Source organism: Polypterus senegalus, chromosome 13 (assembly GCF_016835505.1).
Source record: "Polypterus senegalus isolate Bchr_013 chromosome 13, ASM1683550v1, whole genome shotgun sequence".
NCBI lineage: Eukaryota > Metazoa > Chordata > Cladistia > Polypteriformes > Polypteridae > Polypterus > Polypterus senegalus.
Window position 1 is genome coordinate 86738295 of NC_053166.1, and position 14359 is coordinate 86752653.

Sequence of the window (14359 nt, forward strand, 5' to 3'; positions counted from 1 at the left end):
GGCACTTCTTTCAAGTTCCACATTCTCCTTTTCTAAGTCACACCATCTGGTTGGAAGCATGCACCTGCTATTAAGAAGGATGGGCGGGTCTAAACACTGTCAGAGAACACCTTTTTAAATAGCATTTTGCAACATTGTGGTATTCTCATAATACAAAATGAATTGGTTCTGAAGTTCCTTAGATCAGCAGTAAAGCATTAAAAACACAAAATTATCAAAGTGCCAGCTCTGTAATACAGAATCCCTCAAACACCGGTTGTACTTTTCTGATCCCTGAATTCCTTACTTTTACAGAAGAGAAGCGTTCGTCATTCCAAAACAAAATTTGCTTCAAATGATAGATACAAAACAGTTTTTATATTTAAGGTATGATCCAAACTATGATAATAAATAAAGGCCAGGATGTACCTCCAAGTCCGAGACCATGGTCCTCAGCCGGAAAAGAGTGGAGTGCCCTCTCAGGGTTGGGGAGAGATCCTGCCCCAAGTGGAGGAGTTCAAGTATCTCGGGGTCTTGTTCACGAGTGAGGGAAGAATGGACCATGAGATCGACAGGTGGATCGCTGCGGCATCCGCAGTGATGCAGGCTCTGCATCGGGCTGTCGTGGTGAAAAAAGAGCTGAGCAGTAAGGCAAAGCTCTCAATTTACCAGTCGATCTACATTCCTACCCTCACCTATGGTCATGAGCTCTGGGTAGTGACCGAAAGAACGAGATCGCGAATACAAGCGGCTGAAATGAGTTTCTTCCGCAGGGTGTCTGGGCTTTCCCTTAAAGACAGGGTGAGAAGCTCAGTCATCCGGGAGTGGCTCAGAGTAGAGCTACTACTCCTCCGCATCGAGAGGAGTCAGATGAGGTGGCTCAGGCATCTGATCAGGATGCCTCCTGGAGGCCTCCCTGGTGAAGTGTTCCAGGCACGTCCAACCGGGAGGCGGCCCCAGGGAAGACCCAGGACACGCTGGAGGGACTGTGTGTCCCGGCTGGCCTGGGAACGCCTTGGGATTTTCACGGAAGAGCTGGAAGAAGTGGCCTGGAATAAAGTGGTACACCTTGCTAGTACTGGACTGGGTCCCCTTTTGCCTTCAGAACTGCAATAATTCATCATGGCATAATTCAGGAAAGTGCTAGAAACATTCCTCAGTTATTTTAACCCATGTTGACACTACAGAATCATGTAGTTGTTGCAGATGTTGGCTGTACATCCATAACACAAATCTTGCGTTCCATCACATCGCAATGGTGCACTATTGGATTGAGATCTGCTGACTGTGGAGGCCATTTCAGTATACTGAACTCATTGTCATGCTCAAGAAACGAGTTGGGAGATTATTTGAGCTTTGTGACATTGTGTTATCCTGCTGGAAATAGCCATAAGAAGAAGGGTACAATGTGGCCATAAAATGATGGACATGGTCAGCAACAATAAAATACTCGGATTGTACAGGATGACTCCTTCAATTCATTTTTCTCTGTTTATTACTCCACTTTCTTTAATGTAAAGGCTAATATTGCAATCATCTAGCCTAATCGCAACATAAGGTAACACTGCAACTAAATTACTATAAAGCTTTGAAAAACCAGGTACTATTTTTTTTCTCTGTGCCAATTTACCAAGTCTTTTGCAGCAAATATCATCCAATATAGATCAGTGACCAATCGATCGGTTATATGCATGATTTTCTTTTTTCTTTAGAAGCTTCAACTTACAAATTACAAAAACTTTTTCAATAGATAACTGTACAGTGCTTCACTGCATGAAATGATTTTGAACATTTAGTAACGTCTTTCATTCAGCATTTTCAGTACTTCACTATCCTGTACTGAGCCATATTCTTTATTGGGGTGGGTGGGGGGTGGGAATAAGTATATAAAAAGTATATAAAAATATTTTACACTTGTATGTTTTTTTGTCCTTTTCAAAACCGGTTTAAAACATCCATTACTCTGTAAACTATTAGTTTCCCTTCTTTTCTAGCATTGTTTTCATCAAAATGAGGGAATAATTATGGGTCAAGGGCAGTGCTCAGAAACATATATGGTAACCGAGATGGCTATGGTTGTGTCTCTCATCTCTTTCACTACAATTAGGCTATCTATTTTTTTATGCTGTCTCAGACTCAAATTATTATAATTAGACTTGAAGAATCAGCCCTTCCAAGTCTAAACAGTTACTAGTTTTTGCATAATAAGCATACATATTGGGGTTGTTTAATTTCTTTACAAAACATATAAAGGTTACCATATAGATAGAACTCCTCCCACAGCTTGTCAGACTTCAAAGATTTTTTTTTTAACAGTTATCTCTCAAAGAAGAATGTACTTTTTCAAAAATATTTGATACACAGTAAAATGCCTGTTTAGTAAAACTGGCACAATGACACAACAGCAAGTCCGTCTGTTTCGATTACATTTCTTTGTGTATCATGCTGCCTTTGTTCAACAGATATTATATCCCTTACATCTGTATTTCTTTATTTTTTCTTCTGTTCATTTAGCATTCCTGTCCTCCTCTGGACATTATGCCTGGACACAGACAGAGGACATTTTGTTGTTTTATTTATTCTGTTTTCTGGGTTGTTTGGGGAGAAATTAAATTCACTAAATAAGACCATGAAGATCAGCACCAAAGACAAGAATCAGACAATGCTGTCCACCTTTACTTTTTCTTCTATGGTTCAGATTTCCACATCATCTAATAAAAAGGTATATACCGTTACAAATTCCAACTAACAGGTTATTTTTTTTGCTTGACCAGAGGAAAATCACTACAATTAACCAAATACAAGTAACTTCATACCACAAGTCTGTTTTTCCTTGCTGTCAGATGTATTATGCGTTCTTTTTCTTTTCCGACTAGGTGCACTAGGAATCTGCTTCACCCTGCCTGAACAAACTTGGGGTCCCGTTGGAGAACAACATATCAGTGGCTGTGGACCTGACACAAAAATAGAAACACACAAGGAAATTGTTACAATCAGGTCTTAGGCAGAGAATGAACTGAAATGTACCTTCTTTTTAAAAGAATTCAACAGCAGTAAATCATACATATATTAAAACTTCCTCCTGGTCTACTGAAAAAAAAAAACCACGGTGATTATAGTTGATAACTTGCCTTATACATACACAATATAAAACAAATACAGTACATGAATGAAGTACAAATAATACATTGAAAACTCCATCTATAGGGGTATAGAATTTAATATAAAAACACAATGTTTACCCTTTACAAAAAGAATTTATTTATTAAAGAAAAAAAAAGTTCTCAATAACCTTTCATTTAGATTAAAACCTTTTGAAAAATCAACATATTATTTAGCCATCTATGTCAACTTTAAGTAATTAGTATCTTCCGGAGATCATAGCACTAACTTTGTGACTTATGAGGACCACAAAATAGCAATTCAGACACAAAAAGCACATATGGGGCACTGCCGCAAGCTATTACTAACTTTATCTCATAAGTACAGTGAAAAAACTTTTTTTTCTCATGGCAAAAGAAACAGAGTAGAGGTTTTCATATGTACAATGACAAGGGACCAACCGATAATATCAGGCACCAATATATAAGGGCTAAATTTGGTCTCTACATATGTATCAATTGAACCTCATTGACAGAATGATGGTGAAACTCTCTGAAGCATATAAGTTATTTTTCTAGTATAAAAGTCCTCAGTTTGAAAAGCCCCCTTGACTGATATGCTCAATGATGGTAACAAAATGAGCATATATGCTTAATTCCAGGGGCTTCAAAACTAAACTATTTGCATTCATTGTCCCCACAACAGACAATAAGACAATATTTTACAGAGAATGCATAAAGTCATAGTTTAATTACTGTAACAATTTAAGTTCACAATTTTTCTGTTAAGGTGCTGTATTCTGTGTCTCCACACTGTCTTCAAAGCCTTTCAAATTGGCCACTGCACAGGTTCCTTCAAGCGTGCTTAAGGTGTTCACTCTGTAAAAAAGATTGCTGTGGTTTCAAAAGGTCCTTTGTTTATCTCGTTTATTTATATTAAAAAAGCTGAAGTTTTGCTTTTAAATAGTTATGCGCTTGCCTCTTGGTAGAGAACACTTATACTATGAGCATTTACCTTATTCAAGTGCCTTTTTTCTTATCAAAGTGATATGCAGGGTCATGATTTGGTTTAATCCTGAAACTCCCATTTGCCAGCATTCAAAAGATCAGTGCATTCGCTTTCTAAAGCCTATACAATTGCCTATAAGTTCAAAGTTATTGTTTGTTTTTACATGCATTTTTATTACTCTTTAATATTTTTTGTATCAGTATACTGCTGCTGGATTATGTGAATTTCCCCTTGGGATTAATAAAGTATCTACCTATCTAAGTTGCATTGATTGCACAATAAGGCCATCTGTCAGTAAACACATTAACCTTTGCTATAAACTTCAAACTTTGTTTTTTAAACTCTTAGCTGTTTCTCACACCAGGAAACTGAAATCCTTGGATCTTTTCAAAAGATTCCTTACATGTTACTCTGGAAGAAATGAATCATTTTTATGCACATAAGCAGCTTTCTAAAGCCTTTCTGAACTGGCTGCGAATTTATTTGGACTTTTAAAACAAACTGCATTTCATTGTGTAGGTCAAAGAAATCTTCACAAGTAACACATCTTTACAAAGGAGTGATGTTTTACTCAGAGCTGTAATAAAATGTCTCACAGTTTGTTTTTTTTCTATTGTCACATCCTTTGTGTTTTAGATGTTCCTCACAGGCACTGTATAAACTACGAGAAAAGCTGTCCACTGAATCATGCGACTCCCCATATCGATTTGCATTCCGTGTCTTTTCAGTGAATCAAGTCATTTGGCTCAGCTCAGGAGGAAAAGGAAGATGTGTTGGCTCATAAACAGATTTTTATTTAGGACAAGTATGTTTTTTAAATTTCACAACAATTTTCCAATTTTATGACGATATATTAAAATGCATTCTTATGCTACTATATTTGCAACAGTCACTCATCTTGTTTTACTGTCTTAGCTTATTTTCCTTCCAGCTATGAGAAGTTAGTGTCAGTACCTTGACAAGAGGAAGATGCAAATTTTTACTTTCCAGAAGGCTATCAGGTCTACTAATCAGGTACTCTCTTTCAGAACTCATAATATGTGCAAATCAAACTAGTATCCGGTTAAGTCTATGGCACACGCACTCCTGGCTGTGTAACAGTAAAAATGTTCATTAAATACTATGATTATATGAAGAAACAGGATGATAGATAGCTCTCAGTTTATTTTGCTTAATACATTCACATTCTCAGGATATGTATGTGTGCATAGACTTCTTTATTAATTCATCTGTTAAATTTCTTGCATCATGTAATCATCAGGAGAGTGCTTAATCCAACAACTTTATTGTCAGTGAAGTTTATTGTTTAGATTTAAATCAACATAGGTTATAATACATTGATTCTTATGAAGATAATCAGAAACTTGTGCTCACAACATCTACAGTCTACACTTGAAAAAGAGAGAGACACGCATCAGACATCTGTGCTTGGGTACTTTGGCAATATTGTACCTATATAACCTATCCAGTGGCGGTTTTAGGCATGGGCGAACGGGGCAGCCGCCCGGGGCGGCATTTTTTTCATGACACGTGGGGGGCGGCACACGAACTTGGAGGAAAAAAAAAAAAAATCAACTGTGCCGCTAAGCGGTTTTCTATTATCTATGATACCTGCGCCGCCCCTGCTGCTGAAGGAGCCGCACAGAAGCTGAGCGGAGGAGGAGAGGGATGAGGGGCGGTGGGTGGTTGGGGGGGGTGTAGGCGCAGAGTACAGTTCACCTCTCCCAAATGAAGCGGACAAGGAGGAGGGGGGGGGGCTAAACTATGTCAGTGACACCTGACTTTCTTACAAATAACGCACATTTCATTCAAAATATTTTAAACACAGACCAATAATTGGCTCATTTTTATTTATTTATTTAATTGTGTAAAATGGCTAATAAAAATAGGCAATAAAAAACGATTATGATGTGGAGGTGAATTGGTTTAATCTTGACTTCTGGTCGTGAGTGACAGCGTTGGGGGATGATGGGAAATCTGTTGATTGCCGATTACTTAGTAAACACAGCGATTGAGAGAAAAAGGCCAAAGCTGTCAGGTGCCCAATTTAGGAAAAAAAGAAAAGATGAGGAGAAACGGGCAAAAGATAAAGGTATGCAACAATATTCTCTCTGTATGATTAAGGTATTCATGTCATTGTGTTAATTAGTGGTATAACGTTAACTCTTACTTTGTTAGCCTTCTTGCTTATGATGCATGCTATGCTTACCTTGCTAAAAAAAAACACAGTAAAAGCCTAATATACAAACCATCACAGAAATTCTAATGGTTTCTATTAAATACCATTGTGAACCATTAACCTTTTTCCAGTGAAACTATTACAAAATTCCTTATTGTAGTGTGTTTTGGGCACTTTTCCAATAGGATTTACCATCCAACCCATAGAATCCATCATATACCAGCAGACACTGTTATACTTACCATTAAAACCAATACAATTCCCATTATAACCATTAAATCCATTACATTTTCTGTTATTTTTGGGCAGGGTTCTATTGTTTTTCAGCAGTGTATACAACACGAGATCTAATTAAATTTAACCACAAAATTATGCTTTGCAACAAAACTGTTGCAAGTACAGTTATTATTTATTTCCATTGTTTGTGTTGGCTACTGTAAATAGCCAGTGTAATTTACATATGTGTAGATAGTGTAAAAGACAAACATTTTCCATTTGCTATAACTCTGTTACGTGACAAAGCATATCATTTGAGGCAGTAAATTAACCAAGGAGCTAATTGTTCCTCCCTTAGATTAGATTATATTGTATACATGTTAGGGCATGTTTATTTAAATTTGCAATTTTTAAGAGTAATATTGTAGCCAACAGTCTTTTGATGTCAATTTCAACTGTGTCCTGTTTTAGGGGCACTTCTAAAATATTTTGGAGCATCCTCTGCCACTTGTCAAGATGAGCCACCTACTAATGAATGTGGAAGATGTTTTGAAACAAAAAAGGCTTGAGGTCCACAAAGCGCCACTTCTCATATGAATCACATGATGAGCCTTTCAGTGATGCCCTTAGGAAGTTGGAGATTGGATTCTTCAATGTTGTTCTTGATGCAGCCCTGTCAGCCATCGCGGAGAGATTGACCACATTGGAAAATGTGGAAAACAAATTTGGGGTTTTGACAAATTTCCCTAGTCTTGCAGATGAGGAGCTGGCAGAGCAGTGCAATGCACTAGGTACCACACTGCACTTCGAAGGGCATTCTGATTTGGACAGTAGAGAGCTTTTGCAGGAAATCAAGAACTTCCCTCACCTGCCATCAAAAACCATGAGCCTCCTTGAGCTTATCACTTTCATGCACGATAAGGATCTATCTGAGATCTACCCCAACTTTTGGACTGCTCTCAGGATTGCACTTACCCTGCCAGTGACTGTGGCTCAAGCAGAGAGAAGCTTTTCCAAACTGAAGTTAATCAAGACATACCTGAGGTCAACCATGTCTCAGGAACGGCTCACTGGCCTTGCTGTCATAAGCATTAATCATTCAGTAGGGGAGCATATCTCATATGATGCCATTATTGACTTTGCATCTAGAAAGGCCAGAAATGTCAGATTTTAGTTTCAGTTTGTGTTTTCTCTTCTGCAGTGAAATAATTTAATTTTCTTTAGTGTAATTTATTCTATATTTATTTGTATATTATTCTTAATAATTTAAAATATTTTTTCTTAAATAATATTGGTTTGTACAGAGTATAATTAAGTTATGAGCAGTTTATTTATTTTTTGCAAAAATCGGTCTGTTACGGAATGACGGAATTACTACAATAAAACGTGTGGTGTGTACAAAATGTGTAGTTTTGTCATGTTTTTTTGCGGAGGGGGGCGGAGGGAGTCTCGCCCGGGGAGCAATTTAATGTAGAACCGCCACTGAACCTATCCAAAACTAAACGGCTATTACTCTGCTTATGTATTAAAGGAGCTGCACCACTTCAAATTTTCAAAAGTAATTACATTAATAAAAACCCTTATTTACACCAATATCAAACACAAAACAATTTGCAGCTTTAAGGATTTCTCTGAGAAAAATTGGATTCTACAGTACATAACCAAGACATTTTATGATGCACAATCCTGGAATCAATCTCCTTTGGTGGCACAATCTGTCAGCCATCATTGTAACAAGTTCAGATGTCTTATCCCATAATATGCAAAGTTATACTATTTGTCACAAGGTGTTCCCCTTTCTTGGAAAAGTTACATGCACCTAAACAATCCATCAAAAAAATATTGCAGGTGCAGTGATACTTTATTTTTATCAGAAAAAAAACAAATAGACAGATACACACACATACTATATGCCACTCTGGATCAAGTAAACTATTTGTAACTAAAAATTACTCATCTAAACCTTTATTTTCAAATTTATTTTTTGTGCCAGTCCAATTTAACACTAGGTTTTGAGAAAAATACAGATTTTCCAATTAATCATGTTTTCCCTTCAAACGATTCGCTATAGATTCTAAAAGTCTGAAAATCGATCCTGTTAATCTCCATCCTGCTCAATGTACCTTGTAATAATAATTAGACAAAGACATCATAAAAATTTGGGGCAGCCACCCATATATTGTTTTCCCGGCTGCATAAGTTTAATTTTAGTAGTGTGATGTGCATAGAACAGAATTCAAAAGAACTGCTTATGGCAGATTCTCCACATATCCAATCACGATAAACGTCTTTGTGAAATTAAAACTAATTATAAAACTTAGCCCACAGAGTGTTCAGAACTTTAAAAATATCCTCGTTATACATGTTTAATTATGCCATCCATTCAGGGTTGCGCCCATCCCAGCAGTGTGTGCGAGGCAGGAGCAAATCCTGAAAATCCTGAAAATCTAGTAAATTAAATATTCATTTTACGATGTTCTAAATTAATGAAAAATTAAGAGAATAAAGTCAACATGTCAAGTTTAAACCTTCTATATAAAAGCGGTCGGGATTGTCCTTCCGTCCCGTGAGTGCTACGCAGGCGCGAAGTTTCACACACGCCCATTTTGCAATGCGATGGGATTTGTAGTTTTGTTTTTCCAGGTAAAAGATGATTTTCTACTCCAGACTGTGCGATATCTTCTTCTTTCTTACTATATAAAATCGGTCGGGATTGTCCTTCCGTCCCGTGAGTGGAAAGCGTAGCGGTATTCCGCTTATCACAGACTTACTACTTGCAGCTTGCGGTATGAAGCAACATGATGTGAGCAGAGTTCTGGTGCTCCCATCGTTCCCTTGCTTTTGTGCGCGATGCGCTAGAAAAATAGACAATTATGTCTCTAGAAATAATTAATGTTGGAGTACAAATGCCTCACCGCGTAGTAAATATCAGGAGGGTTCAAAAGGGCGACCTCAATATAGAAAAAAAGTTTAAATTTCAACACAAAAATAACAGAAACTACGAGTATTAAAGTAATACTGCTCAAATGCAAAAAAACCAAATTAATGAGTTTGTATAAAATATCAAATTGATCTACATATTGAATTGCCTTAAGAAGTGGTCAACTTAAAAGTCGGTCGCCTTAAAAGGCGGGACAGCCTAGTCTTGACATAAAAGGCGAGAATAAAGTAGAAATGTCGACTTTATTCTCGTCATAAGCGTCAAGATTAAAGTGGAAATGTCGAGAATAAAGTCAACACGTCATCACAGTATTACACAGTACCCAGGTACATTACACTGTATTGAAAACAAGTACAACTTGGCCTGCAGTAGTATAGAAACAGTATTTACACATTTGAACATAAAGGTCCACATCCGACCTTTTAAAACAAAAGCATCTCCAGGCAACGGACAGGACTCCTTTTTTTTCAGCAAAAGTTCTTCTGTGTTATCATGTTCAACGTTATCATCAGCTTCAGTTTCAGAATGTTCTCTGTCCATTTTCACCGCGCCATCCCTATACTACCACTACCTATTTAGCGGTGTAACAGTGAAAAAGAGCCCCCGCGTAACATCTCTGTGATTAGCGATGTAGCAGTGAAGGTCCCTACTTGAACAGTTTCCCGCTGTGCCACGTTCCGAACGTCATTTAGGCAATTTAAACTGGTGTTGCGGTATAAGAAAAACCCATATCATAACAAAAATAAAAAACGGTTTTCGGTATGAACCAGTATACCGCCCAGCACTAGTTGAGTGTAACACAATTTTTGAAAAGTTAAAATAAAAAAAATTTTAAAATTAGCCCCCGACAGCTACAAACAAACTAAGCAAGATCAAACTAATGAGTTAAAAAGTTCCAAGGCTTTACAACCAAAATTAGTACCCAAAACTTTTGCAAGTTTTTTTTTTTTTTCTGTCTAAGTTGCATTTAGTATTTTGTATAAATATCAACTAAATATGTAATTTGGCTAAGGGTGTTGAAATATTTGTGTGGAACTGGTGATCCAAAAACAGAAAAAAAAAACACAAAAAAAAAAAAAAAAACCCAAAACAGCAGGTAACAACAGGATCACTACAAAATCATGTACTATAATTTCTAGATTTTCAAATATTACCCATAATATACTAAAAATAACATGAAACTTTTAATGTATATACAATGTACAATAGCTTGAACTGATTCATACCTGTTCTTCGTTGTTGTGTGGTCCCATTGTTCTCACCATTGCCTCTAGGTGAAACATATCGGACTGATGTTTCCTCCAAATACTGATCTACTGGATCTGGACAAACTAAAGGAATCAAACAAAGAATGCAAATATTACTTCAAAATGTATTATTAATATTTGTCAATTAATTTAGTTGCTTACCATATATGCTACATAATATACATTATTAATATTAAACATTTATTCTTTAGCATTCATTTTAATAGAAAGGAGAACATTGCCCAACCACCACAAAATTTTTTCACTAATATTTTATTTGCACATTACTTCAATGAACAACCTACTACCATCTATGAAAGAGTCTCTACTCCAATTAACAGAACATATTCTTTCTTTCCTGAAATGAATTTTAAAAATTCTCCATATGTAGAAAGTTAGGTGATGAAAACCAAAGTTGTGAACCATATACTTTGCACTATATTTCTTACTCTGCTAGTTGTCCCCAATGGGGATGAGCAGGGGAGGGGACTAGGCAATAATTCTCTTTTTCAAACTGGTAGAGCTAGGACCTAGGTAACTGCCAGTGCATCTATCCAATTCAATTTAACTTCTCTCAGTGACACGACACAGTAAGGATCCTTTCCTGTTTTATACAGACTGTGGCACTTTTGAGTCTTTCAGAAACTTAAACTATTTTACCATAATGATTACTACGAGGTCTAAAGTATTTGGCAGATATATATATATATATATATAGATATATATATATATAGATATATAGATACACATATACACGTGGACAAAATTGTTGGTACCCTTCAGTCAATGAAAGAAAAACTCAAAATGATCACAGAAATAACTTTAATCTGACAAAAGTAATAATAAATAAAAATTCTATGAAATTTAACTAATAAAAGTCAGACATTGATTTTCAACCATGCTTCAACAGAATTAATAAAAAAAAACTCATGAAACAGGCCTGGACAAAAATGATGGTACCCTAGAAAAGACTGAAAATAATGTGACCAAAGGGACATGTTAATCCAAGGTGTGTCCACTAATTAGCATCACAGGTGTCTACAATCTTGTAATCAGTCAGTGGACCTATATATAGGGCTCCAGGTAGTCACTGTGTTGTTTGGTGACATGGTGTGTACCACACTCAACATGGACCAGAGGAAGCGAAGGAAAGAGTTGTCTCAGGAGATTAGAAAGAAAATTATAGACAAGCATGTCAAAGGTAAAGGCTATAAGACCATCTCGAAGCAGCTTGATGTTCCTGTGACTACAGTTTTATTATTCAGAAATTTAAGATCCATGGGACTGTAGCCAACCTCCCTGGACGTGGCCGCAGGAGGAAAATTGATGACAAATCAAAGAGACGGATAATACGAATGGTAACAAAAGAGCCCAGAAAAACTTCTAAAGAGATCCAAGGTGAACTTCAAGCTCAAGGAACATCAGTGTCAGATCGCACCATCCGTCGTTGTTTGAGCCAAAGTGGACTTCATGGGAGACGACCAAGGAGGACACCATTGTTGAAAACAAATCATAAAAAAGCCAGACTGGAATTTGCCAAACTACATGTGGACAAGCCACAAAGATTCTGGGAGAATGTCCTATGGACAGATGAGACAAAAATTGAACTTTTTGCCAAGGCACATCAGCTCTATGTTCACAGACGGAAAAATGAAGCATATCAAGAAAAGAACACTGTCCCTTCTGTGAAACATGGAGGAGGCTCTGTTATGTTCTGGGGCTGCTTTGCTGCATCTGGCACAGGGTGTCTTGAATCTGTGCAGGGTACAATGAAATCTCAAGACTATCAAGGGATTCTAGAGAGAAATGTGCTGGCCAGTGTCAGAAAGCTTGGTCTCAGTCGCAGGTCATGGGTCTTGCAACAGGACAATGACCCAAAACACACAGCTAAAAACACCCAAGAATGGCTAAGAGGAAAACATTGGACTATTCTAAAGTGGCCTTCTATGAGCCCTGACCTCAGTCCTATTGAGCATCTTTGGAAAGAGCTGAAACATGCCGTTTGGAAAAGGCACCCTTCAAACCTGAGACAACTGGAGCAGTTTGCTAATGAGGAGTGGGCCAAAATACCTGCTGAGAAGTGCAGAAGTCTCATTGACAGTTACAGGAATCGTTTGATTGCAGTGATTGCCTCAAAAGGTTGTGCAACAAAATATTAAGTTAGGGGTACCATCATTTTTGTCCAGGCCTGTTTCATGAGTTTATTTTTTTAAATAATTCTGTTGAAGCATTGTTGAAAATCAATGTCTGACTTTCATTGGTTAAATTTCATAGAATTTTTATTTATTATTACTTTTGTCAGATTAAAGTTATTTCTGTGACCATTTTGAGTTTTTCTTTCATTGACTGAAGGGTACCAACAATTTTGTCCACGTGTGTATATACATACATACACACACACACACGAGGTGTGGCAAAAACGTAATGAGAGATTTTTTATTTACCAAAGTTTTTATTTTTTTCAAACATCAATGTTATCCCCTTCAAAGTAGTTCCCTTGGGCAGCTACACACCGATGGAGACGTTGTTACCACTGTTGGTAGCAGCGCTGGAAGTCTTCAACCAGTATGGTCTTCAGCATGTCCGTTACACTCTTTTGGATGTTTTCTAAAGTCCCGAAATTACGTCCTTTGAGGACATTTTTCAGTTTAGGAAAAAGTCACACGGCCTGAGGTCAGGTGAATAAGGGGGCTGGGGAACCACAGGAATGCATTTTTTAGATTGTTCTTCTGCTCAATTGTGAGGTTTTTCGGCACCATTTTGGCACAGACCTTTCGCATGTGCAAATGTTCAGTCAAAATTTGATGAACGGTAAATCTGTTCAAATTTAATTGTTCACTCAACATTCTTAATGTTAAACGACGGTCTGATCTCACAAGGGTGTTCACACGTTCGATGTTTTCATTGGTTTTCGAAGTTGAAGGCCTCCTGAAAAACGTGAGCTCGGGATAAAGAATGTTCCCCATAGGCCTGTTTTAACTTTTCAAACGCCACACTTGCCGATTCTCCAAGCTTAACACAAAATTTAATGGCACAACGTTGCTCCAAATTCCGCTGTTCCTTTTTGCGTGACGCACAACCAAAAACACGCCTTCGCTAATAGCAGTCACAAAAATCACGTAGTTAACGGAAGGAGTTGAAACTCGCACTGAGCTATGGGAGGGTACTGATACACGTGCTCTATCAAGGACTACAGCGCAGCGTTGCCAGATCGCTTGCAGTGTTGCCAGTCTCATTACTTTTCTGTCACACCTCGTATATATATGTGTGTGTATGTATGTGTATATATACACACACATACCTATATCTATACTAATAAAAGGCAAAGCCCTCACTGACTGACTGACTCATTACTAATTCTCCAACTTCCCGTGTAGGTGGAAGGCTGAAATTTGGCAGGCTCATTCCTTACAGCTTACTTACAAAAGTTAGGCAGGTTTCATTTCGAAATTGTACGCGTAACAGTCATAACTGGAACCTACTTTCGTCCATATATACGGCTACAGCCTGCAGCTTGGTTGCCGTGTAAGGCGGAGTTGTGCCTGCCCATATAAGGCCGTCCGTCAGCAGCTATCCAATAGACACGCTGCCGCGAAATATTCGCGGGTGAAGGACTGTGGTTATGCAAACGAAGATGAGATGGTCAGGCACAAACTCAGCGAAAGTGCGAGAGAAACTTTTAAGTGC

General features: G+C 37.6%; 1 protein-coding gene across 2 annotated transcripts in view; it reads right to left on the bottom strand.

Annotated features, from left to right (window-relative positions):
- dedd (death effector domain containing) overlaps positions 1-14359 on the bottom strand; it is a 94381-nt gene that overhangs the window by 3962 nt on the left and 76060 nt on the right. For both annotated transcript variants that reach the window (XM_039773906.1, XM_039773907.1), the window contains 2 exons: positions 10652-10756; positions 2796-2933 (listed from right to left, as the gene is read on the bottom strand). In XM_039773906.1, coding sequence (XP_039629840.1) covers positions 2796-2933; positions 10652-10756 — 243 coding nt within the window. The remainder of the gene's footprint in view (positions 1-2795; positions 2934-10651; positions 10757-14359) is intronic.